Below are 22,762 nucleotides of genomic sequence, written 5' to 3' on the forward strand. Positions count from 1 at the left end.
AAAAACTGAATTTTTTGTTATGTCGTCAAGCGATCTCCTTCTAATTTTTTGAATAAAACAATTAAAATAAAAATAAAAACTGAATTTTTTTTAACTGGGTCAGACCCAGCAAGAACATAATTGGAATTGCGATCAAATTTTATAAATGCTACGTCATCATGTTATATCCTTTTAATTTATGTAGTGTTATTAAATAATATTAAATACTAGTTTTTCAACTAAAACTCAATTTTTTTAAAAAAAAAAACAATTTCATTACGTACAAAATTCATTCGACAAAAACTACAGTTTTCATGATTTTTTGAGCATGCAATAAAATTAGGTAAAATATTATTAGAAATAAAATTGAGATTTCAATGCGAGTAAATTTAATTCACCTTAAACTAATTTTTTAAAAAAACAAAAAAAAATATTGTTCATGTTCACATGAATAGTGCGAGTGAAATTACTTAACTGCATTGGTTTTTCAGGAAAAAAAAAACTAAACTTTTTCTGGTTTTTCAAAATAATAATTAGAAAAAAACTGATTTAGTAAACAGTGCGAGTAAATTAAAATTCACTCGCAATGTACAGTGAAACATGGCTCCACTGTTACAGCTTTCTTCTTTCAGGAGCAGCATTCCAAAACCTTCGTTTCATTTTAATTTTAATGGATTCTACTAGTGGAAAGCATTTTTTTTTCTTATAAAATAAAAATATGTGTAGTTACAGGTGAATCTTACCCGCAACCACGTTACCAAACTACTCCTTAATTTAGGCACAACTAACAACACTTATATCCATTTAAAAGAAGTCCAGGGTAAGATTTAAAATCGTCTTTAGTTGGTAAATGGCTCATTTTTTATCGATTATATTACAGAGGGTTCGTTTAACCAAAAGTAAGGAGCATGGGGCCACCAATAATTTTTAGCTAAACTTGAAACACTCACTTAACTTAATAATTATTTTTTAGAGTATCTTTTAATTAAAAATATTTTAAAATAATATTTTTTATTTTTAAAAAAAATATTTTTAATATCAACACATTAAAATAATTTAAAAATATCAAAAAAATTATTTAAAATAAAAAAAACTAAAAGAATCATTTAATTTAAAATAAATCATTTTAAAACACAAAAACACACAGGTTTTGAAGTTTTGCCTAATCCAACCCGAGTATAATGGTGAATTACAGTATCTAAAAAGCCTTGACATGTAACCTACCGGGCATTATGTGGCTTCCTTTGTCCCCTCCTCTTTTTTTTCTTTTTCTTTTTTTTTTTTATAAAAGATTCGAACTTGACATGTTCGTTGAATCCAGTTAAATATTTGATAGCAGCTTCGAAGAAGCGCTTCTTTCAAAGAACTTAGCCTAGCTTCGCACTACAAAAACAACTCCTGGTTTCTGTATCGCCTTTTGAATGTTGATTGCGAGTCGACAATCGACTTGTAAGAACCAATCAAATAAACAGCTGAATTCAGGCAATTGCCATTGCCATTGCCCCAGAGAGCTTCCTGAAGGGTTCAAGATCGTTGTGCTACACCCAAACTTGTTGCTTCTACTTCCAGTAGTGTACTTAAAATATAATGTTTTGAGAATTTCTAACGTTATGTTTCAAGAAAATCTAGTATTTCTCTGTTAAATTTCTTTCATTATAAAATCAATATACTACTTTAATTTGTCTTTAGGTCTTTCTTCATTTCTTTTGACACGTCCAATCTCTGTCGAAATGTTTTTTATAAAAAAAAACACCTCGGTTTTTATGTCCTCTGGTACCATTTTTTATATGTTCTCAAAACAATATCGGATATTTCTTTACCGGGCCGAGTTGCTGGGCTCTAAATCCATACACCTCCTAGGCTATTTATCAGTGATCTTGGACTGCAAAAACAATGATTTTTTTTTAATGATAATATTTAAATGTATGGTAACAATTACTTGGAAAAATATTAAAATGTTATTTTTTATTTTTAAACATTTATTTTTGATATCAGCACATAAAAAAATTTTAAAATATTAAAGAAATTATTTAAAAATAAATAAATTAAATTTCTATTAAAAAAAACAAGTTCAAACTGACTCCCAAAACTATACCATTGGCGTCTCCTTGGATATAAAGCTCTAAGCTTGCCTGTCCTCCAATTGTTGTCCAAACAGAACAATCAAATTGTTCGGTAATGAACCAGGATGGTAAAAAATTTAAAAATTTATGCTTGAGCTTGCTGTAGCACGTCTTAAACTTATAGTAAGATTTTTGGTAGATAATTAATAAAAAAATGACATTGTTTTTTTCAAATTTAAATGTCATGTTAATTTCATACAATTCTATACTCGTATTTATTTCAATTTAAAACTCCTATGAGGATTAACTTGTTCCCGTGTTTCATGTGTTTCATGTCGTAAATAATATATAACAATGTAAGATTTCCATAATTATATATGTATATATAATGAATAAATAAAAAGATTGTGTTGGATAATAATTACACTACTGTTAATATATAACCGAGGATGCAAGATAATAATGATTGGAAATTAACCTTAAAGGGTGTAGCTTAGCTGGTCAAATTTTGGATTTGTTTTCTATATGTAACTGTAAGATTTTTATAAATTTCAGAGTTATTAAAAATTTATATAATTATTAATTTTAGAGTACATGATATTAATCAAGATATGCATAAACTGATCTATATATTTATATTAATCAAAATAATAATAATAATGCTTGGAAATTATACGAGGTAAGAATATGTGGTTGACAGTTTCCAAACTTGAAAAACTTTTAACATTATTTTTATCATTTAAAAAAAACAAATAAGCGGTATTTTATCTAAAAAAAAAATCTATAATATATTTAAAAAAAAAAAAAAAGTGGATCTAAATGAAATCACCTTTCCATCCTTAAAATTAGACAACAATAATTATTGTCGTAATCACCACTGCATCGTTACAATTTACAACTACCATGGGAAACACAATCTATGTCGCCCACTAGTACCTCAGTTGTCTCCACTGCCGATAAAACTTTTAGTAACGCCACCACCATGACAGTATCCCCTTTCCGTTGCCGTTATCGTTGCTATTATTGATGGTATTATAATGATAGTTATTTTTTTAAGTATTAAAATATTTTTTATTTTTAAAATTTTAATTTTTATACTAATATATTAAAAACAATTTAAGATTATTAAAAAATAAAAAATAAATTTAAATAAAAAACATGTTAAAACACTTTCTAAAAGAGTGTTTATTTATGTGGACCACACAAACAAACCGTTTTGTTAATTACTAAACGCATTTTAATTTACGTTTAAAATACAAGGTAACCCAAAGCAGCTTCAAGCTACTTCTCCTTGTTCCCATGTCTCCACTTAAACAACAAGAGTGAATTACTCCACTCTTCGCTGTTTATGGCCAGACCGAGTCCAACCCATACTTAAATGCACTGGACCGAGTCCGACCTAGTAAAATAAATAATTTTTTTTATTTTTAATTGTGTTTTATTAAAAAAAATTAGTGTTTTAACATTATTCAATGATACTATGTAAATTAGAAGGAGATCGCAGATGATATAATATTTGCAGAATTCGATTTTAGTCCCAATTTTATACATGATGTTGTTGCATGTTTGGAGAACCATGAAAACTGTAGTCATTGTCGAATGGATTGTATGCGTAATGGAATTATAGATAATTTAATAAAATAATAAATAATATTTTATATAAAATATTTTTTATTTTATGATGTGACAGCAGTGGTTAAATTTATAATGTTTAAATTAAAAACCATTAATATTAATATATATATATATATAATTATTTTATAACTTCAATTTAAAAAGTATTCTTAATCAAACATGTTAAATTATTTTTTATTTAATTTTAATTTTAACAACGAATTTAACATAACATATATAAATACCAAGCAAACCCCAATTAAAAATATTTTTTATAAAATATATTTTTTTAAATTATAACTACAAATATTATTATAATTCTAAACATGTTCTAAAACACCGCTCAATTGTGGTTGCTACCACAGCAACCATCATTCAATGACTGCTGTCGTCATTAAAGTTAATTTTTCTACCACTATCGCGTCTCCCTCGCTGCCACCGCTTTGTTGCTATCAATTTGAAAATTATTAAAAAAAGATCTTAACATGCCCAGCTAACAAAAAATAATAATAATTTTTTTAAAAAAATTATACTCCATAAAAAGTATACTCGATAACCTATAAACATTCACGGGGTTTTAATAAAATTCAAATACAACAGTTAGTAATATTGCTGGCCTGTGTTGCTCCATATTAGAATTAATTTTTATTTAAAAATATATATTTCAGCATTACTAACGTATCTTCTAGTGAAACAAATTTTTAATCATGAACTCGTAAAAAAAATATTATAGATGTTATTTTTAAATTACTTATATGATAATATGTTGAATGATTAAAAAAAAAAATTAAAAGAGTATCATACTAGATCGACCCGAGTTAACATGATAAATACGTGACTTAAATCACGAAATCATGATAATTCTATAGAAAATAATTTATAAAAACCAATTAATTTACAATTAAGTCAATGTTAAATGATGAAATTAAAATATATATATATTAAATTAAAAAAAAGAATAGAAAAAATTATTCATATTAACTTGTCAAACTTGCAATTCAGATCATGAGACCAGGATAACCACGTGGAAAGAAAATAATAATAAAAAATTACAAACAGGCTCAATACTGAATGATGAAATTGAAAAAAATACAAAAAAAAAAAAATCATGAAATCAGGATAGCTCAATGCAAAGAAAATTGTAAGAAAACAAAACAAAACAAAACCAAATTCCCAAACAACATAGCATTGAAGGATGCATTTTTTAAAAAAGAAAAGGAAGACCGAGTTGCTGGAGGGAGAAATTGAAAAAAAATATTCAATTAAAAAAATCTAAAAAATAAACCAAGTCAACATATCAAACCTATGTTTTGGATCATGAGATCGAAATATCCCTATAAAAAATTGAAAAAAAAATTAGAAACCCAGTTAAAAATGACCCAAAAAAATAAATAAAGCTGACTCAAGACAGTATGCCAACCCCGCGACTCAAGTCATAATATCACGATAACCCTGCCTGGATCCCGACCAACCTAAATAACACACACACACACAAGGCAACGGAAAAAATTAACTTATATCAACTCGAGCTAACTTGGATAACAGGATATGCATAAATTCCTAAAAAGCAAATTTTAAAAAATTATGAAGTTTCACTCCTAGTAAATTTAACGCTGAGAATTGAAATCAATAAAAAAAAAACTAAATTAACGAGATTGATATATAACCTAATAAAAAAATTACAAAGTATAACTCCTGAAACAATTTAATATTAAAAAATAATTAAAAATAAAATAAAATTGAGTTGCTAAAGTATAAAATTAAAAAAAAATAAATGTAAAGAGCAACAACAAAAAATACAAAATACTACTGTGACTAATAGTGTTTTGTGGGTGTCCCTGCATAGATATATAGCCACACCCTTTAATGCCTTGGTGATGTTAAGGTTTGATAGATGATAAGGGTGTAACATAAAGAAAACATATTAAGTCTGATTAAAAAAAAAAATAATTAAAAATTAATCTAAAAAATAAATAGAATTGATTCAAGTCAATTTATCAAGCTTGTAATTTAAATTACGAAATTAGAATAATTTTATAAAAAATAGATAAAAAAAATATATGAAGCCCAAATTCAATGTTAAAAAGTAAAAAATATATAAAAAAAATTGATTATAAAAGTAAAAAAAAAAAAACAAGGATCAACTTGAGTTAACTCGAGTAAGGAGATGTGTATAGATTCGTATAAAACAAATCAAGAAAATTATAAAGCTTTTATTGCAAAAGATTTACGTCGAAGGTTAAAATCAGGAAAAAAAATTAAATTTTTAAGATTAGTATATAACCTAATCAAAGAAAAATTATGAAGTGTAATTTTTAAAAATAATTCAATATTAAAAGATAAAAAAAATAAAATTAAGTTATTAAAAATTAAAATTAAAAAAAAAAACACTAAAAAAAAAAACAATGACTGAACGTGTTTTGAGAGTGTGGCTGCATAGATATAGCCACACCCTTTACTGTTTTTGGTAATGTTAATACTAATTACTGGTAATGAGATGCACAGGGAACTCTGGTTGTTTGTGCTAAAAAATCAATCCACAGCGAGTCTTGCATCTCTATCGATAGTTTATTTTTGTATTTTATAAATTATTATTTTTATTTTAAATTAATAAATTTTTAATATTTTAATATATTTTAAAATAAAAAACATTTTAAAAAACAACAAAATCTCATAAACCTCTCAGGTCAAATGAAATCGTAATCTGAAAAGAAAAAAATTGACCCGGGAAGGTGCTTTTTATTTTTATAAGAAAAAGGCACGGAGATTCCACCGGAGGGCAGCTGTGATTAATCATTCAACTGATAACAACTGGCGAATTAGATAAGAATATAGTTGTTAAATTTAAGAAAGCCATCATCATGGAGAAAAAGAACTGTAGCAGAAAGAAATTTCACCTGACACCTTCAAAGCGTAGCTGGATCATCAGTAAGCAATCATGAGCGAGCGATGCATGAAAGGGGAAAAATCTCACTTGAATCGAGAGTTGAGGCATGTTAGCTCTCAGCTCTCATCATCAACGGGGAGAAAAAAGAAAGAGGAAAGAGCAAAGAGGAAAGAGGAACAGAGCCGGCCCACAAAACTGCACCGGCTGGCTGTCAATGGTCGCTAGCACGATTGTACAGCAGCACTAATGCTCGAGAGCGGGGTTGATGCTGATTTTAGATATTTTTTTTAAAGTATTAAATTAATATTTTTTTATAGTTTTAATATATCAATATCTAAAATAAAAAACATATAAAAAATTATGTTAATATATTATAAAGTAAAATATACATTTAAAAAATATATTGTATTGCAATGCTAAACAAATCACTCATTTTTAGTCAAACCCGTGTTTTTTTTAACAAAAAAATTTATACAAACATACATTACTTTTTGAAAAATACTTTTAAAAGTTTATTAGATTTGTTTTGTTTCGTATGCAGTAGCTGATATATCTTGTTTTAGTTTAAAAAACAAAAAAAATAAAAACAAATCTCCTCTTCTTAATTCATTTAAAAAATTCATTTAAATAATGTTTTTTTTTATTTAATTTCATCAATCTTGATTTATTGGAAATCGAACTTCATAACTTACCGTGGTTTGTTTTTTTCATGGTTATTTCAATCTTACAACTCATTTAACGGATTGACCCAACTGACTCGATTTTTTTATATCTAATTTTTTTAGTTTTATCATTTAATATTTAATTGATTATAAATTATGCATTGTTATTTGTTTTGATTTGTTTTCTATGAAATTATTCTAGTCTCACGATCTACATCATGGGTTTTAAGAATTAACTCGAGTAGACTCGGGTTGTTTTATGATCTTATTATCATTTTAATATTTTTTTTAAAATATTGTCTTAATTTTTTTTAATTAAACTATATTTTTATTTATTATTTAAGTTATTTTTAAACCTGTTAAATTGTATAATCTCATATTTTTATTTATCAGGTTAACCTGAAATGGCTGCTATTAACGTGGAAGGGAAATTAGGCAAGGCGCCTTGAACCCTCCCGAGAAAAACAAGGGCATGGTAATAGAATCAAATATTGGAGCCCCCCCAATCAAACATTCAAAAACCATTCCGTTAGCACATCGGACGGCTGGAAACGCTTAATCCAAGTCAAACTACAGTTGCCAGCACCCAATCAGCAGTAGTGGCGTAGGTAAAGTAAACAAACAGACAAGCCACACAGCACCACAACGTCAACAGCTTAAATAAATAAATTAAAAAAATAACAACAGCAATAATCTCAAAAACACAAAGAGTAAGACTCCTATTTTACTTTACTTCACTCTCTCTCGAAAAAATATTATATTTTTCTCTTCGCTTTCATCTCTCCCACTCTGTTTTTCCCCCCTTCATCCTCCCTGTTCGATCTTTGACTCAGTGTTTCCCAACTCGCTCCAACTCAGTCTCTCTTCACCTCAAACTCCTCTTTGAACAAATCTTGCTTTTAAGACGCTGTCGTTTCGGTGGCGCTAGGGTTTCGGGTTCCTTTGCGGCTTTTTTAAACTCCTTATTGGCGAATTATTTGAATTTCATGGAAATGAAGCTGTTTTGTTGTGCTTGGAAGTTCCTGAGATCGCATGGTAGCTAAATAGTGTAATTAGGGTTTTGTTTTCTGGCTGTCAAATTGGGTTTTTTTTTTTGCGTGCCGTGTTCAATTTTAGAGTACAGGTAGAAATTTAGGGTTTTTAGGGGTCACCTTGGTATTGAAGGCAGGTTTGTGGTCGTTAATTATATCATAAATTGCTAAATTTGAAGGGTTTTTTTTTTAATTGTTGGGGGCGTGTCATTAATAATTGAAAGCTCAGAGCTTCTAGCGGAGAACTTAGAGGGAACAAAGTGTTGTGTTTGAAATTAGGGTTTATGCTGTAAATCAATTAAATTTGTGGGGTTGAAGTGTTTTGGTTTGCTTTAGAAATTTAAGTGGGCAGTGAATAAGATAGTTTCGAAGATTTACGGTATAGGTTGTTGTATGAGAACTGAAGTGGGTGGATTTTAATAATTAGTTGGTAAGAAATGTTTTATTCACAGTTTATATTGGCCAAGAAAGGGCCTTTAGGTACAATTTGGATAGCTGCTCATTTGGAGAGGAAGCTTCGGAAGAACCAGGTTGCTGATACCGATATTGGTGTTTCTGTAGGTTAGTTTTTACTCATCTTTGTGCAATTTATACTTTCAGTAATCTTTTTTTTTTGAATTTTTTGAATATTTTTTTTTGAGAAAGGAAATGACACTATTAGGCGTAATTGATTGATGCAGTGGACATCATAATTCCACAGTGTTAAATGTTTTACTATGGAATGCATCTGCTTATTATTTTTTTCAATGAACAGATGTAACATATGATAATATTTTGAGCAAGTTGTGAATAAAATGAAAATGACAAGAAATTATTTTCAATCGAGGTACTTCACTGTTATTTACCAAAGTTGTCTTTAGTTATTGTAGTTTACCTTATTGAAGCTCTAACATTGACATAAGCAGTTGGTAAAATGTAACCTCGAACTATTTTAATTTTATATACCCCTCGTTTTGTTGGAGGGAAATTATTCAATAGATCTAGTATATACATATACAGGATCCAACCTGTGAGATTCACTTTTGGTCTCCGCATGGATGTGAGAGAGGAGGGATGTCTACCCTGTGCATAATTGAATGGTTGCGCTTATTTTGATGAAATGAAATGAAACCAGGACTTTGGTTTCCTTTTATTAATTTTTTTCCTTTCTTGAGTTCAATATCTTTCCAAAGCTAAGCTGATGCTGTAGAAAATAATTGATGATTTTTTGTTGGAACTCTGGCAGTAATATTTTAATTTTTTGATTATTCGTGATCCAATCATCTGTCTTATTTGGTTATTAGTTGATGTCCTGCTTCCTTTTTGCCGTGTTATCTTACCATTACTTTCCTTTTCTATCAACCCTTTGTAACCATTGACATTAAATTGCCATTGGTATTAAAGCTGGCTTTGCCTTTTGTTTTCTGTTTTACTAACTAGTCATGCAAGATATAGTTTTCGGGGCACCACCTCCTGCACACTTTTAGTATGTATGAAGGAAACCAAAACCTATCAATCTACCTGCTATTTAAAAGAAGAAATTAAAGAAGGAGCAAATGTAGTTTTATTTTGGTGCCAGTTCCTTCAAACCTCATAAAAAGATTCTTCCAACTTAGAATTGGGCTATCCTCTGCTTCAAATGCCATTATTTCTCTCCATTCAAATTAATAAAAGTAGAATACGAGAACGTAAACCCCAAAGGTGCTTCTATTTCTTGGATACAACTCTGCGTTGCTAGCTTTCTGAAAGTAAGGAAACCTAACCTGCTTGAACAGAAACAAAGCTTTTAGCCTGAAGCTCCATTGCCTCATTGCAACGAATCAATAATAGCATTTTCCTCTTCTTGAACATGGTGCATCATTGATTTGATCTGTCATGGTTGATTCACATGAAAAAGTAATCATTAGTGAAAATAACTCTCTTGTGGTAATTATGATCCATGTGAAGTAAAATAGCTGTGCGCTAGAGATGAAATGGATGTGGTAACAAGCCATTACAAGCCCATGGGACCCTACTTTATCTTCCTTATCAGTGCAAATTATCACTTTTGTTCAAATGCTATTACCTTGACAATGCTCTGGAAAGGGTATTTCACTGGAAAATCAGAATGCTGTTTGACATAAAAAAACCAGCATAATTGGTTCTTTCCTTGGTATTAGTTTGGGCTTCTGTATACAAAATAGGAAGTGCTGCTGTAATTCATGTTGATTGAATAAATGTATCCGTTCTATAATAATATAGAACTATATGAACCTGCAAGCATCAAGTATATTTTAAGCTTATGCCAGTGGTAGATGTGTGACCATAGTTGAGTTATGCCCATCTGTTACAATTAAACATTGAAACTCATGGCGGTTATATGAGTTGGACAGCATTTGTATGGTCTTTGATACAGTTTGTATTTGTCAGCCGTTGATTGTCTCATATATGGCATTTGTTGCTTGCTTTTTCATTATCTTCAAAGAATTACCATTTTTGATACCTTTGGCCTTCAAATATAAACTTTGAAATTTTCATTTTCTTACTTCCCATAATCTTCCATTTCATGTTCGTGTTTATCTTCCGGTAGCGTCACAGTTAGAGATTCATTTAAATGGATATAATAAATTTCAAATTTGATTCCTTGCTGCTTCCTTCTTTTGATTATTGACTCTTTCTTGGCTCATGCATTCTCTTTTTTCTGAGCAGATTCAATTCTTTTTCCTGACGTACCAATTGCGTTGAGATTGTCTAGTCATCTTCTGCTTGGTGTGGTGAGGATATATTCAAGAAAGGTGAATTACCTTTTTGATGATTGCAGTGAAGCTTTGCTGAAGATAAAGCAGGCTTTCCGCTCCACTGCAGTTGATCTACCTCCAGAAGAATCGACAGCCCCATATCACACCATCACCTTGCCAGAGACTTTTGACCTTGATGATTTTGAGCTTCCAGACAATGATTTTTTTCAGGGGTTAGTTCCAAAACATCTGCATAATGTTAATAACTGAAGCTAATCTGCTGTATGTAGTGCTTTACTTTTGTAGTTCAAAAGAGTTTCAGATACAAGTTGACCTTGCAAAGATCTAGAGTTGATCATATATTTCTTTTGGGTTTATTCTTGAAAGGGTCCAGCCATTATATGTGCCAGTCTTTATGCAGTAATTGTTGGATGCCTGACCATTGAAGTTTTTCAAGTGACTGCACGGCCAGTTCTGCTGGACTAATTATATAGGATTGATTTTTATTTTTTTGGTATTTAGATGGTAATGTCTTGCTGCAATTTTCTGATGTCTATAGAAGATTTGGCAAATTTTTTAAAAGTGTTAATGTTACCTGTTTTATTGATTGAATATAGGCCCGGATTATATTATATCAAATTCCTTCTAAGAACCTGTGATGGTTTCTCATCTGGATATTAACATACTACTCTCTTGCAGCAACTATGTCGATCATCACATTAGTACAAGGGAGCAAATCACCCTTCAAGACACAATGGATGGTGTCGTATACTCCACATCACAATTTGGGTTGGATGGTTAGCACATGCCTTTGCAAGTCATTGGAGTAATGCATTTAATTTCATAGAGAAGGCAGTGCACTTAATGGATTTCTTATATATTTTTGGCTTGGTTTCAGAGCGGTTTGGTGATGGTGACACTTCTCATGTTGGTTTGGACATTGAAGAGGTAATTTTCTTGTGTTTGCGTCTAACTGTCTTTGCAAGTTGGGCTGGAATCTACATTGATATGCACTGCGGTCGATATGGTTTTACAGTTTTACTGATATTTAGTGATAGTACATACATCTGACTATATTGTCAAATAGGAAACTCATATGTACGACATGCATGGGTGTGCCACTCAGCATCTAAACATGAGCTTTTCTCAAAGTTCTATATCATTCAGTTATTTATGGTGTTGGATAAATCTGATTCACAATTCACTAGCTCACTTTATTGTATTATGTCATTTATAAAATTTCTTTCTTGGGATGATTATAACAGGACCTGTTCCTAGCCAAGGTTGCAACTCCAAGGCCTGATGAAGTTTTAGAGTATGGCTTTCTATGTCCTCGCTATCTGATTTCTTCTCATACCATTCATGTAATTGCAGGTTCATTTGTTGACATATACAGTTGAACTCCAAATTGTGTTTATTCATTCTTTTTTTTTTTTTTTTTTGGGGGGGGGTGCCATTGAAAAAAACACTCGTGCTTGCCCCTTAGATGTTTTTGCAGATTGCAGTTACTCAATGTTGATATTTTGAGTCTTATACAAATAAATGCAAATTAGATTCCTATTCATATTATTTATATATGGACAATGTTTTGATATCTTTGGTCAAGTCTTTCGGTGAAAATGAGATATTTGTGACCAATGTTATTATAGCTGCTGTTAATTTGGTGAGAGCACAATGTATACATATTAAAAAAATCTGTTCTATATAAATGAGAGGTTAATAAATTTCTTGGTTGCAGGACGAATGTATCATTTCCATGAACTTTTATTTGCCCAGGCACTCCTCTTACTGCAAATTCTTACATATGGGATATTAACCTTTTATCTAAAAATTGCTCTTTTATTTGTGCATTTTTGAGTTTAGTGTTTGTGGTCTAGAGTAGAAGCATGATGCTGTGGTTGTAATGAGGCTGTTGTAGTTGCAATTACTCCAGAGGAAGAAAATAGTTAGCTTCCCTTTTATTTACATCTGGGCTCAACATCTACTCTATAAATAGTCTGTCACAAAGCTATTATTATTGTCATGGGCAATCATTATGGTTGATTCAAACTTTTTAAATGATGAATTCATAGAATTTGTGGGGGTAGTTATCCTGGTGATTGATTCATAAAATCATTCCTCTTTTTACAGGCTGAACCTTCAGGCATCTGTCGAACCAGCAGATCGAAAAGTGGAGGAAGATCATGACATGATTGGAGGTGCAGAAGCCATGCCAGTGAATGGTATTGGAAACAAGGTTGATATGGATATCAAAAAAATAATATATATATCTTAGTAGTCACTTAATTTTCACCCAACATTCATTTTCCTTTTAATTGGGTCGATTGAGTTTTGCTTGTTATTTCTCGGATTGATCATTTGTCTTGTAGTGGGAGGATAATTACTGTTAGCTGATGAAAATGGTTTACTGTTGTGAGCAGATGGTAAGTCAAGCTTCAAATTCAGAATCTCTTGACTATGCTCAGGCTCCTTCCACTCCTGGTTTAATTGAAGAGCCAAACTTGTCCAGTGTTCAGGATGGTCTGGCCTGTGATGATCATTTGGAATCAGAAGATCACAATTTAACTGAAGTAGTAGGAATGGAGAGCACAGGCAATGCTTCCAGTAAGCCAGATCTTCATCAGAGGGATGGCACAATGAATTTGTCTCCGGGCAATCATTTAAACTACGATACTGTTGTGTGCATGCCTGCCGAGGAGAATGGCTGCCTTTCTGGTGATGTGGAAATCAATCAAACAAAGTCACAAGGAGAGTTGCAATCCACTGGTTTGGCAGATGGGACCATTTGCGCGTTGGATGGATCAGACAAGTTAGAAGTGATAAATAATGTTGTTTGCAAGTGCAGCGAATCCACAGGAGTTAGGTTATACGAACCAGATAATTTCAAAATTGCTTATGCTGTGGAAGACTTGAGCTCACTTGGAAAAACTGTAGATGCAAGTTCTGGATGTCCATTGGAATTGGCTGGTGCCCCAGAGGATGTTGCTCAGGCTTGCCAAGGACCAGAGGATCCTGATACTTTGAACAAAAATGTTGATAATGAAAAGATACACACTTCCATGGGTATGCTCCGGGCATGCAATTTCCATTTGAATGAGCCTGATTCATCATCTCATGGGATTAATAATGATGAGCCCCCCCCTGAGCCACAAGATTTGCCAAGCAGGGAGGAAGCGCTCCATGGTTCTGGAATTTCCACTAAGGTGCAAGGTTTGTTCGGCAAGCTACATGAGTGAACTTTGAGTAAATTTCTGTAAGAAGTTTTGTTCGAATAATCTACATGTTCCTGTATACTATTTAATGTTTTCATGAATGTCTTACCTTTGCAGGTGAAGAATGCCATGCGACTGATGGTACACAATCAGTGGAGAATCAAATATCAGAGCCCAATTTACATGGAGAAATTCAAGTTGGTGGGGAACAAGATGGACAACCAGACAATGCATTCTATAGTGATAATCAGTTGGAGAACTTGAATAGTTCCTTGACCGCTGAATTGCCTACACCTGAAAAGTTGCTTTCTGTACCACAAGAACTTCTTGATAAGCCAAATGATTTGCTGGTTGAGTCAACACCAGACAAAGAAATGGTAGATGGGGGTGACAGAAGCAGTGCTGGAACCAACATTACTGGAAAAAAGCACAGTTTTACAGAAAATTCACTAACTGTGCAAAGTTTAAATTCAATTGATTCTTTTGGAGTCTCCAGATCAAAGAGAACAATAGATTCCATTCCTGATGATGATGATTTGCTATCTTCTATATTAGGTATATGGTTCTTCTTGATGCTTCTAAGCATGCCATATTGTGACATGACTCATGCAATGGGTTTGAAAAGCTAAAAAGATTCTCCATCTATTCCTAAAATGTTCACTAACTATTTGCTTTGAGAAAAGCTGATAATTCTATAAATGTTTTTTTTTGCCTGACATTTTTTGTTTCAGTCGGAAGAAGATCTTCAGTTCTGAAAATGAAGCCTACTCCACCTGCACCTGAAGTGGCATCCATGAAACGTGCCCGGTCTGTATCTCGACCCAGTGCCATGAAGAGGAAGGTGCTCATGGATGATTCAATGGTCTTGCTTGGCGAGTATGTCATTTTTTTCATGTTCTACTATTCATTTCACAATCTATCTGTCAATGATCGCTATTTATAATAGTAAATATCTCTGCTCAGTAAACGTGTCTGGCAGTAAAGAAAATCTCTTGGATGTCAAACTGTTGAAGTAATGGAGAATTTTGGGTTGCTATTATGTCTTTTACAAACCCTTCCCTCCTCCATCCTCATTGACCCATCGCATCTTATGCATTTCTATAAAGTATGCTGCTGCTGATTTTTCTTGGAAGAGTCTCTTCTATCTACCTGTTGCATAAGTATGTTGCCTTAGCTCTCCAACGATCCTACTAGCCTGATTAAACAAATCTGATTCCTTTTGATATAATTACATGAAGACACCCACGAGGCTTAATCTAGCTTTGCGCTTTTGGGTGCTGGTCTTTGATGGTGGGATATGCTATAATTTCTTATGAAAACTACTGCTTGGTTGTTTTGTTTTTCAACACCTCAGTATTTTTCTGATTCTCACTTGCATGTCAATCAGTTTAAACACAATAAGCTTTCAATCATGTACTCAATCTTTCCGTGTCCTAGATTTTTTTCTCATCTGAAAAATACTGACAATTTTCCATTATTTCCTGTCAAGTACTATACGCCAACAATTAACTAATACTGAAGACATACGTCGCTTGCGAAAAAAAGCTCCTTGCACACGCACTGAGATTTTGACGATCCAGAGACAATCCTTAGATGAAGAAATTTTCAGTGAACCGGTATTGACTGGTGAGTGCATTTCTCTAAACCTTAAGCATGCTTGTTTGCTGTGATTAATTTATTTGATATTTTATAAACAGTGAGGATTTATTTTCTGCTTGATTATGTCCTGGCCTTGGTTATAATTGCTGATCTGACTCTCCTATTAACTTTGGAAACAACTTTCTGTTTCTCACTAATCAAAGTTGAATACCCACGATAATCACCCGTGTCTATCATGTACTCAATGTTTTGGTGTCCTAGATGTGATCATCTTTTTTTGTCTTCCAGCTCGTGCCATGAGTTCTCGTGATTGATTCTTCTAGCTTGTGAATATGCAGGCAAAATTTCAGTATACATGAATTTGGCTTATGACCTTAGTTTTTCCATCTGTCTTCAAATCCTGCATCCTTCTTTTGATTTTATTGCTATTCTGACAACCAAATTTCATTTGCTTATGAAGATACATGCTGATTAAATTTTGGTCTTTCAGGTATGTCGGCAGAGCTGACATGTTTGCACAGTGAAACATTTGATTTGAGCAGAATTGATTTGGCTGAAAATGATGATAACAATACTTCTTCTGAAGCGGCGAAGGATTCAAGTAGACCAACTGTTGCTCAAGATAATGAATTGGAAGCAAGCACTCAACTTGCCAATTGCAGAAATGATGTTGATGGACAACCTGCTGAGAGTCCCATTTGGACTGAGAACCAGCAGGGTGAAGATCAACAATTGAGTTTAGATTTTGTTAATCAAGGGCAGATGAATGCTGTTGCTGATGTTGCTGATTATAGATCTTCAGAACACAAAACATTGGGGGAAATAACCGAAATGGAAATTGACAAAGAGAACACAGAAATTGCAGATGCAGCAAACCATGCTGTTCTGCAATTTGAGGGATCTCACACTGAACTGATTTCTGGCGATGCTGGTAATATGCTGGATGGGTTGGCTCCCATGGATAGCACCATTGGCGAAGATGGTTCTCTTCATATGGATACTTCAATCCTGCCATCAGATATGATGGATACTCAACTATTTGAGGAGGCTGCCTTAAGGGATGTGGGTGACGGAAAAACATTTGATGACGTTGGAATTTTAGATCATCATACAAAAAATGTTGTTGCAGTTGTTGCTGAATTGAGGGAAGGGGGAGAAATTTTGTTGGAAGAAAGCAAAGCTGGTGCACCAGTGGAAGTTGGAGTAGATTTGCAGGTTGATGGTTCTGCACCTTCTGATGATGCAGACATGTTGCTTGCAAATATGTCTTCAAAAAATGGTGGATGCATTAACCTCGCATCTGTAAGTGTTGACCAAACTCAAGATGATGTTGAAAATGACAAGCTAGGGGATGGTAATGAAGATGGGGACCTAGCTGTGAGCCCAGGGCATGTCGACAAGGACAGGGAGTTTAATCATCTATGCAGTGAAGATAAGATGAATTCTGCATTTCCTAGAGGACTTGACGGGGAATTCAAAAATGCTTCTCTAAATTTTGGAGATTATCTAGTCTTTCAAGAAGCTGATCAAGAGAGAACTGCAGATGCTGAAATAACTTCTGCCGACCATCCGGCTGTAAGTTAAAACTCCTGATATCATCTCTGCAATGATTTTTTTTTGCTGTGAAGCTTCTTCATTAGAACTCATTTCTTTGGCATTTAGGTTCTTCTAAAATTTTCTTGTTTCTTCTTTGTTGAATAATGTAATGAAACACGATCCCCTCTGTTGTTAATGAACTTGGTAAGTTTTGTTTCTGTTTCTTTTTTTTTTTTTTTTAATTTTCTATAAGAGACATGCACAAGTAAGAAACCATGTGCAATAGATAGAAGACTGATAGGCATGCATTGATTTTTTGCATTATTGAAATTTATTATGCTTATGGAGTCACCTTATTATTGGATGAGTAGAATCTCTTTTAAATAATTCCAGCTTCAGCTAAATAGATTGGGTTATGGTGCAGGATCTTCAAGATGTTGCATTTGCAAATGATACAGGTGAGCTTCTCCTTCATATTTCAATGGTGTTTTTGTAAACCTAATTAATCACGTTTCTTCCTTACCATGTTTGAATACAAGTTCTTTGTCATTAAGTCATATACGTAGTGGAAACTCTTACATGTTCAAGTGCTGGACAATCTTTTTGTAGCTTGTGATGTCTAAAGCTTAATGTTGAAGAAATTTCTACCTCAGTTTTTAGTGTTTGGTAAATTATCTGCGACCATCATTTCTGTTGGGATATGAAATGCATAAATAAGTCACAAACAGCCATTCCCCTGTTATGACAGTGATGCAAACATGGAGCTAAAGCAAAGATGTTCAGAGGTTTGAGGAATTTAAAATTGTTTAGGTTTTGATATCAAAGCTTATTAGGGACTTACAGTGTTTTAGAATCATCTTTTTTATTTTTATTCAACCCAATTAACTGCTGATTCAGTGTTCCTACAGTGAACGAAATTTCATATTGTAAGAATTCTCTCCTGCTTGCATATGCTATCTTGTAGAGTTTCTGTTGTTAATGGTTGTTGGTCTATTTTCTTTTCAGAATTTTTGAATGTAGATGATGATATGGGTGAAGAAGATGATAATGGCATGCCAGGTCCTGAAGATACCCGCCTTCTTGACAATAGTGGATGGTCTTCCCGCACCAGGTGTGTGCTTCGAGGGGTCTGGGTTCATATGACATCTTACTGGATGATTTGGAAACAAAGTTTAGTTTGTGTGTGCATGTATCTGTTTGTTTGTGTACATTCATGTAGGATCTAGGACAACAATTTCCATTGGCATGCTGGCTTGCGTGCTCTGCTGTACATAGTATTTGAGAGTATGCCTAGACATTATGTGGTCAAATTGATAGGTATATGATATCCACCTGATTAATGTGTTGAAAACTTGGCCCTCCCCGTCCTCTCTTCTTGGGAAGTTTATCTGAGCTGTAGGGAGTAAAGCAGTATACTGTTGCTGAGGCTGCACTCTCTTTCCAAAGCGTTTCTTTTTACCTCTAAGCTTGTTTGGGCTGAGGCTGCACTCTCTTTCCAAAGTGTTGGTGCATGGATAGCATATCTGGGGAAACGTGATGGCATTGAAGACTTGGATTTTAGATTAAAGCCCTGAATTTTTTGCATTGCAATCTCTGTTAAGGAAATTAATAGTAAACAGTTTGATACCAACTATCTATCCTTTCATACTATAAAGAGTGAAAAAACTATCTATTTGTTGCAGAGTTTTGAAGATGTTGCTGGATGTTTCTTAGTTATGATGATTAGGATCATTTGATAATCTTTCTGATCTTAGACAATGGTTTTCCTGTTTAATCCTTGAAAACGCAGGCTGTCGAGATTATTTGTTTACTTTGCACTCCACTGTTTTCTATGTTTTGTGCATTTCTAATTAAAATTAAGTTGAATGATTCCTGATAAATTATTATACTCTCTTTTGTAGAGCTGTTGCTAGGTACTTTCAGACTATATTTGATAATGAAGGTGGACATGGAAGGAGGGTCATTTCAGTGGACAGCCTTCTGGCTGGTAAAACTCGGAAGGAGGCATCAAGAATGTTCTTCGAAACTTTGGTATGTGTTTCACACTTGGATTGCAGTAAACACCTTGTTGTGTTTTGAAGTTCTGTTGTTAAGGAAAGTTTTTGTTAAAGGAGTTGGAAGATGGGTGCTGACTGGGTTAACGTGGATTTTTCAAAATTTTGAGGCAGTAAGGACTTGTTAGTATAAACAGTAGCAAGCTGTTTCAAATTTTAACAGTGCCAACATAATATGGAGACTGGAGCTGTGCAAGGACCAAGACATTTTAATAGGGGTTTGAATGTGTAAAGATTAATCAAGAAAATAAAACAATGAAGAATATGCTAAAATTTCAGATAATTTTCTTGTTCCAGTGTTATCCGTCTGTTATTCACAGCGTGTGGTGGTGGATCCCCTCTTTCCCTCGGATGATTATTGATGATGTACATTTACGCTTTTGCAGGTTCTTAAAACAAGGGATTACATCCATGTAGAACAGTTGAAACCCTTTGACAGTATCAATGTAAAGCCACGAGCAAAGCTCATGAAATCAGACTTCTGATCTCGGTAGGAAAGACAGAAACAGTTGATAAGGTCAATGTAGGTCTAGTTCAGCCAATGCTCTGAACGAGCAGGGTTTTTTTTTTTTAGTCTCGCTTTCTATCCTATTTATTTCTTCTCTAAATTATTTCCTTTATATTTAGCTGGTGTACCTGATAGTTTAACGATGGCGTAGAGTTTTGTAGCGTGGATCGTGTGTAAATACGTGTATCATATTAACACTGCAATTGAAGATGCTAATTTATTTGTTTGCCTGTACAATCACTGTGCAATTTGTTATTTGACAGGTACACTTGACTGCTAGTTTCTATTAAGAAATAATTTCCATTATAATTTACTAGCAGCAATATTGACAAATTAATCTTTTGGTGTGTTGACTTTTATTTTCCCTTCATCTATTGGTAATGTTGCGATTACTTTCATGTATCCTAATATAAATTAGTTCAATTTCAAGAACGTTTAGTTTATTCATTTTCATGCAAATACCACCGAGCTATTGGTCTAACTATAACTAAAATCATATGCTTTGCAGAGGTCAAAATACTAGTGAGGATGAGAGATCATGGAAAGCTCTTTGCTAAAAGGCAATATAGAAGTACATGAAAGTAGTAAATATAATCCAGGGTTTGGCATGAATATCAAGTCAGGTAGGGTGGGTGTATCAAATCAAGAACACTTAAAATTATCAAGGTAAACGACGCTCAAATTGACAAGATAGAACATTACAAGCGAGAAAGGATCTCTCCAATCTTTATTTACACCCTTGTCCTTTTTACCAAACAGATGACAAGTACAATCCCTCCCCTTTCATCAATCTTTTCCTCAATCCCTCCTTCACAAATTAAGTGTAAAATTGAAAATTATATTTGAGGAGTGAAACTAGTGCGGGTAAAATTCTTGATCCAAAAAAGTTAAGTTTGCTACGATAAAATTTAAACTAACACTGTTAATTTCTGATCCACGGTAACTAGAATCACAATCACTACACTGCACTATCAAACCGGCAACGATGAAGCTACTCTCAAGCAATTGTTGTGACTATGCACCATCTGCAAGTGTCCTCTTTGAAGTGCTGATGTACAGAACTGCATCAAAGGAGTTCAAATATGATCATCATCATGCAATCCTTGTAGACAGTTAAGAAATTACATTTGAAAGACAGGTTACTACCATTATTTCCTCGGATGAAAGCATCACCATATTTGTTTTTCAGTTGGCCATTTACGTATTCCTCTGTTTGTTCCATTGCTATGTTCATGTACCCATCAAGACAAGCTAAAATACCTGAACAAAAGACAATTGCTTGTAATAATAAGTATAACTATGGAAGAAAAAAGAGATGAGAGCATGCTCTCTAAAACGAGGGAGATCCAGCTGAAGATCAAGCAACATCATAACTATTTGACATCTGATTATTAGGGTCATCATACCATATAAACACATCCTGAAAATCCTTGGATACAATCTAATCATAACCAAAAATTCTCTTGACCAAGCAGCCCTGGGTCAAATTTGAAGGCATGGGAGAAACAAACAAAAGCTGCAAACTTTAAGATGTCAACCAATTAACATGTCTTTATGTTTTCTAAACAGTTATCCTACTTCTGAACAGCCTTGATGAGTAACAAGGAAAGGAAATTCTATTGATCTCAACCATGGACACCAGCAGGAAGGATTTATTTATACAAAAATGCTCTCCTTGTAATTTAATCCTCTCCTCATCAATAACATGGCATGACTTCACGAAAAACTAGTGGTTCACTCAAGAGCAGCAGACTTTTTTAGTTCACAGATATGTTGCACTGATGATCAATGGCCACTTGTCTGTTGTACTATAGCGTGACATGAAGCATATTAGAATCCATGTGGATGTGGCTCAAGTAGTATTCCATGTGAGTTTTGTTGTAGGGGTTAAGTTTCAATATTCAAGAACAGCACACATCAATTTCCAGAACGTGACACTTCATTAAAAATATGAAAGAAAAAAATAACCATTTTCTGGGAAAGCAAGAAGCTAGGTAGCTGTATTTTAGATAAAAATCCACCATTGCATCCATGTTGTAAGATATAAAGATAAAAACCAGCAGAAAAGGGTATAAGAGAAAGAAAAAATAAAGACTTTACAGATGAGGTTATACAGAGAGCACGGATAGTCAATTAAGCAGGGAGAAAACGACAGACCTCTATAATCAACTCCAGAATTGAGCTTGACTACAACAGGGCGGCCGCGTATAGATTTGAGGAAATCAGCAGGTGTTTTCGTGGTGGTCGATCCCTTCTCTCCTCCACTTGACATTTTTTTTTTTCAACTTTTCTGCAACGTACACATTAAGGAAGGCCAACAAGGAAACAATCATACATTTGACAAAGAAAAGACCTAAATAAGGTTAGCACGTCAACGTTTTTGAATGACCCACAAAAAAAAACTTAAATCAGAAACCCTAATTTCATACCTGGTAAAGATTAAAGTAGTAATAATAATAATAATAATTGGAGAAGAAGATGGAAATAGTGGATTATATTTTTATTTCTTACCTGAGTTTGTGCAACGATCTAGTGTTTTTGCAAGTAGGGAATAATAATAATGCAGTGCCTCTCTCACACTCACTGCCTCTTTCCTTCAATTTTATGCTTCGCTCGTCTTTTTCACGCGGACGACTAGTCGTCTGGTTATTCATGCTTCTTTCCCGAAACTAGTGCAACGAATACAAACCATGGCAGCTGTGGTAATTAAATGCAATCTTTTGGGTCTTTTATATTTCGATAAATCATTGTATGTTACGCTGCACATTTTCACTTTTTCCCTTTTGTGAAAAAAATTCAATAACATAACATTTAGTTCACTCATATTTACAAGTATTTGCCACCACTCAGTTTTTTTCACCCATCGACTCAAATGCCCTTTCAAAGTCTAAAAGCAAAGATAAATGTTAGTTAATACAGTT

General features: G+C 33.1%; 2 protein-coding genes and 1 long non-coding RNA gene across 5 annotated transcripts; 1 reads left to right on the plus strand and 2 right to left on the minus strand.

Annotated features, from left to right (window-relative positions):
• Positions 1 to 7,888: 7,888 nt before the first annotated feature.
• Positions 7,889 to 20,078, plus strand: LOC118043138 (sister chromatid cohesion 1 protein 4). Of its 2 annotated transcripts, XM_035050996.2 has the most exons (15): positions 7,889 to 8,797; positions 10,904 to 11,165; positions 11,632 to 11,729; positions 11,831 to 11,880; positions 12,198 to 12,247; positions 13,063 to 13,168; positions 13,353 to 14,142; positions 14,262 to 14,699; positions 14,876 to 15,020; positions 15,634 to 15,770; positions 16,234 to 17,318; positions 17,704 to 17,737; positions 18,285 to 18,390; positions 19,181 to 19,310; positions 19,720 to 20,078. In XM_035050996.2, exons 1-15 carry the CDS (start codon positions 8,674 to 8,676, stop codon positions 19,816 to 19,818), a joined length of 3,654 nt encoding a protein of 1,217 aa, XP_034906887.1. In that variant the 5' UTR covers positions 7,889 to 8,673; the 3' UTR covers positions 19,819 to 20,078. The 2 variants fall into 2 exon arrangements, with proteins under 2 accessions (XP_034906887.1, XP_034906888.1); XM_035050997.2 differs by lacking the exons at positions 7,889 to 8,797; positions 10,904 to 11,165; positions 11,632 to 11,729; positions 11,831 to 11,880; positions 12,198 to 12,247 and having other exon boundaries at positions 13,078 to 13,154.
• A 392-nt stretch (positions 20,079 to 20,470) lies between these two features.
• On the minus strand, positions 20,471 to 22,509 carry LOC118043141 (sm-like protein LSM36B). 2 transcript variants are annotated; one of them, XM_035051001.2, is made up of 4 exons: positions 22,353 to 22,509; positions 21,999 to 22,131; positions 20,988 to 21,101; positions 20,471 to 20,902 (listed from the first exon to the last, which is right to left on the minus strand). In XM_035051001.2, the coding sequence occupies exons 2-4, from the start codon at positions 22,111 to 22,113 to the stop codon at positions 20,856 to 20,858; spliced, it is 276 nt and encodes a 91-aa protein (XP_034906892.1). In that variant the 5' UTR covers positions 22,114 to 22,131; positions 22,353 to 22,509; the 3' UTR covers positions 20,471 to 20,855. The 2 variants fall into 2 exon arrangements, with proteins under 2 accessions (XP_034906892.1, XP_034906893.1); XM_035051002.2 differs by lacking the exon at positions 22,353 to 22,509 and adding an exon at positions 22,271 to 22,293.
• LOC140956007 (uncharacterized) lies at positions 21,493 to 21,992 on the minus strand. Its single transcript, XR_012170908.1, has 2 exons — positions 21,621 to 21,992; positions 21,493 to 21,567 (listed from the first exon to the last, which is right to left on the minus strand). It is a non-coding gene; the product is annotated as an uncharacterized lncRNA (long non-coding RNA).
• Positions 22,510 to 22,762: the final 253 nt, after the last annotated feature.

This window comes from Populus alba, chromosome 10 (assembly GCF_005239225.2).
Source record: "Populus alba chromosome 10, ASM523922v2, whole genome shotgun sequence".
NCBI classification, from domain to species: Eukaryota; Viridiplantae; Streptophyta; class Magnoliopsida; order Malpighiales; family Salicaceae; genus Populus; species Populus alba.

Coding starts and splice junctions, on each gene's coding strand:
- LOC118043138 (XM_035050996.2), top strand. CDS start 8,674: ATGTTTTATTCACAGTTTATATTGGCCAAGAAAGGGCCTTTAGGTACA. Junction 14,143..14,261: donor AATTTCCACTAAGGTGCAAG/GTTTGTTCGGCA, acceptor TTACCTTTGCAG/GTGAAGAATGCCATGCGACT. Junction 17,738..18,284: donor TGCATTTGCAAATGATACAG/GTGAGCTTCTCC, acceptor TTTTCTTTTCAG/AATTTTTGAATGTAGATGAT.
- LOC118043141 (XM_035051001.2), bottom strand. CDS start 22,113: ATGTCAAGTGGAGGAGAGAAGGGATCGACCACCACGAAAACACCTGCT. Junction 21,102..21,998: donor TTCTGGAGTTGATTATAGAG/GTCTGTCGTTTT, acceptor TCTTTTGTTCAG/GTATTTTAGCTTGTCTTGAT. Junction 20,903..20,987: donor TTTCATCCGAGGAAATAATG/GTAGTAACCTGT, acceptor CCTTTGATGCAG/TTCTGTACATCAGCACTTCA.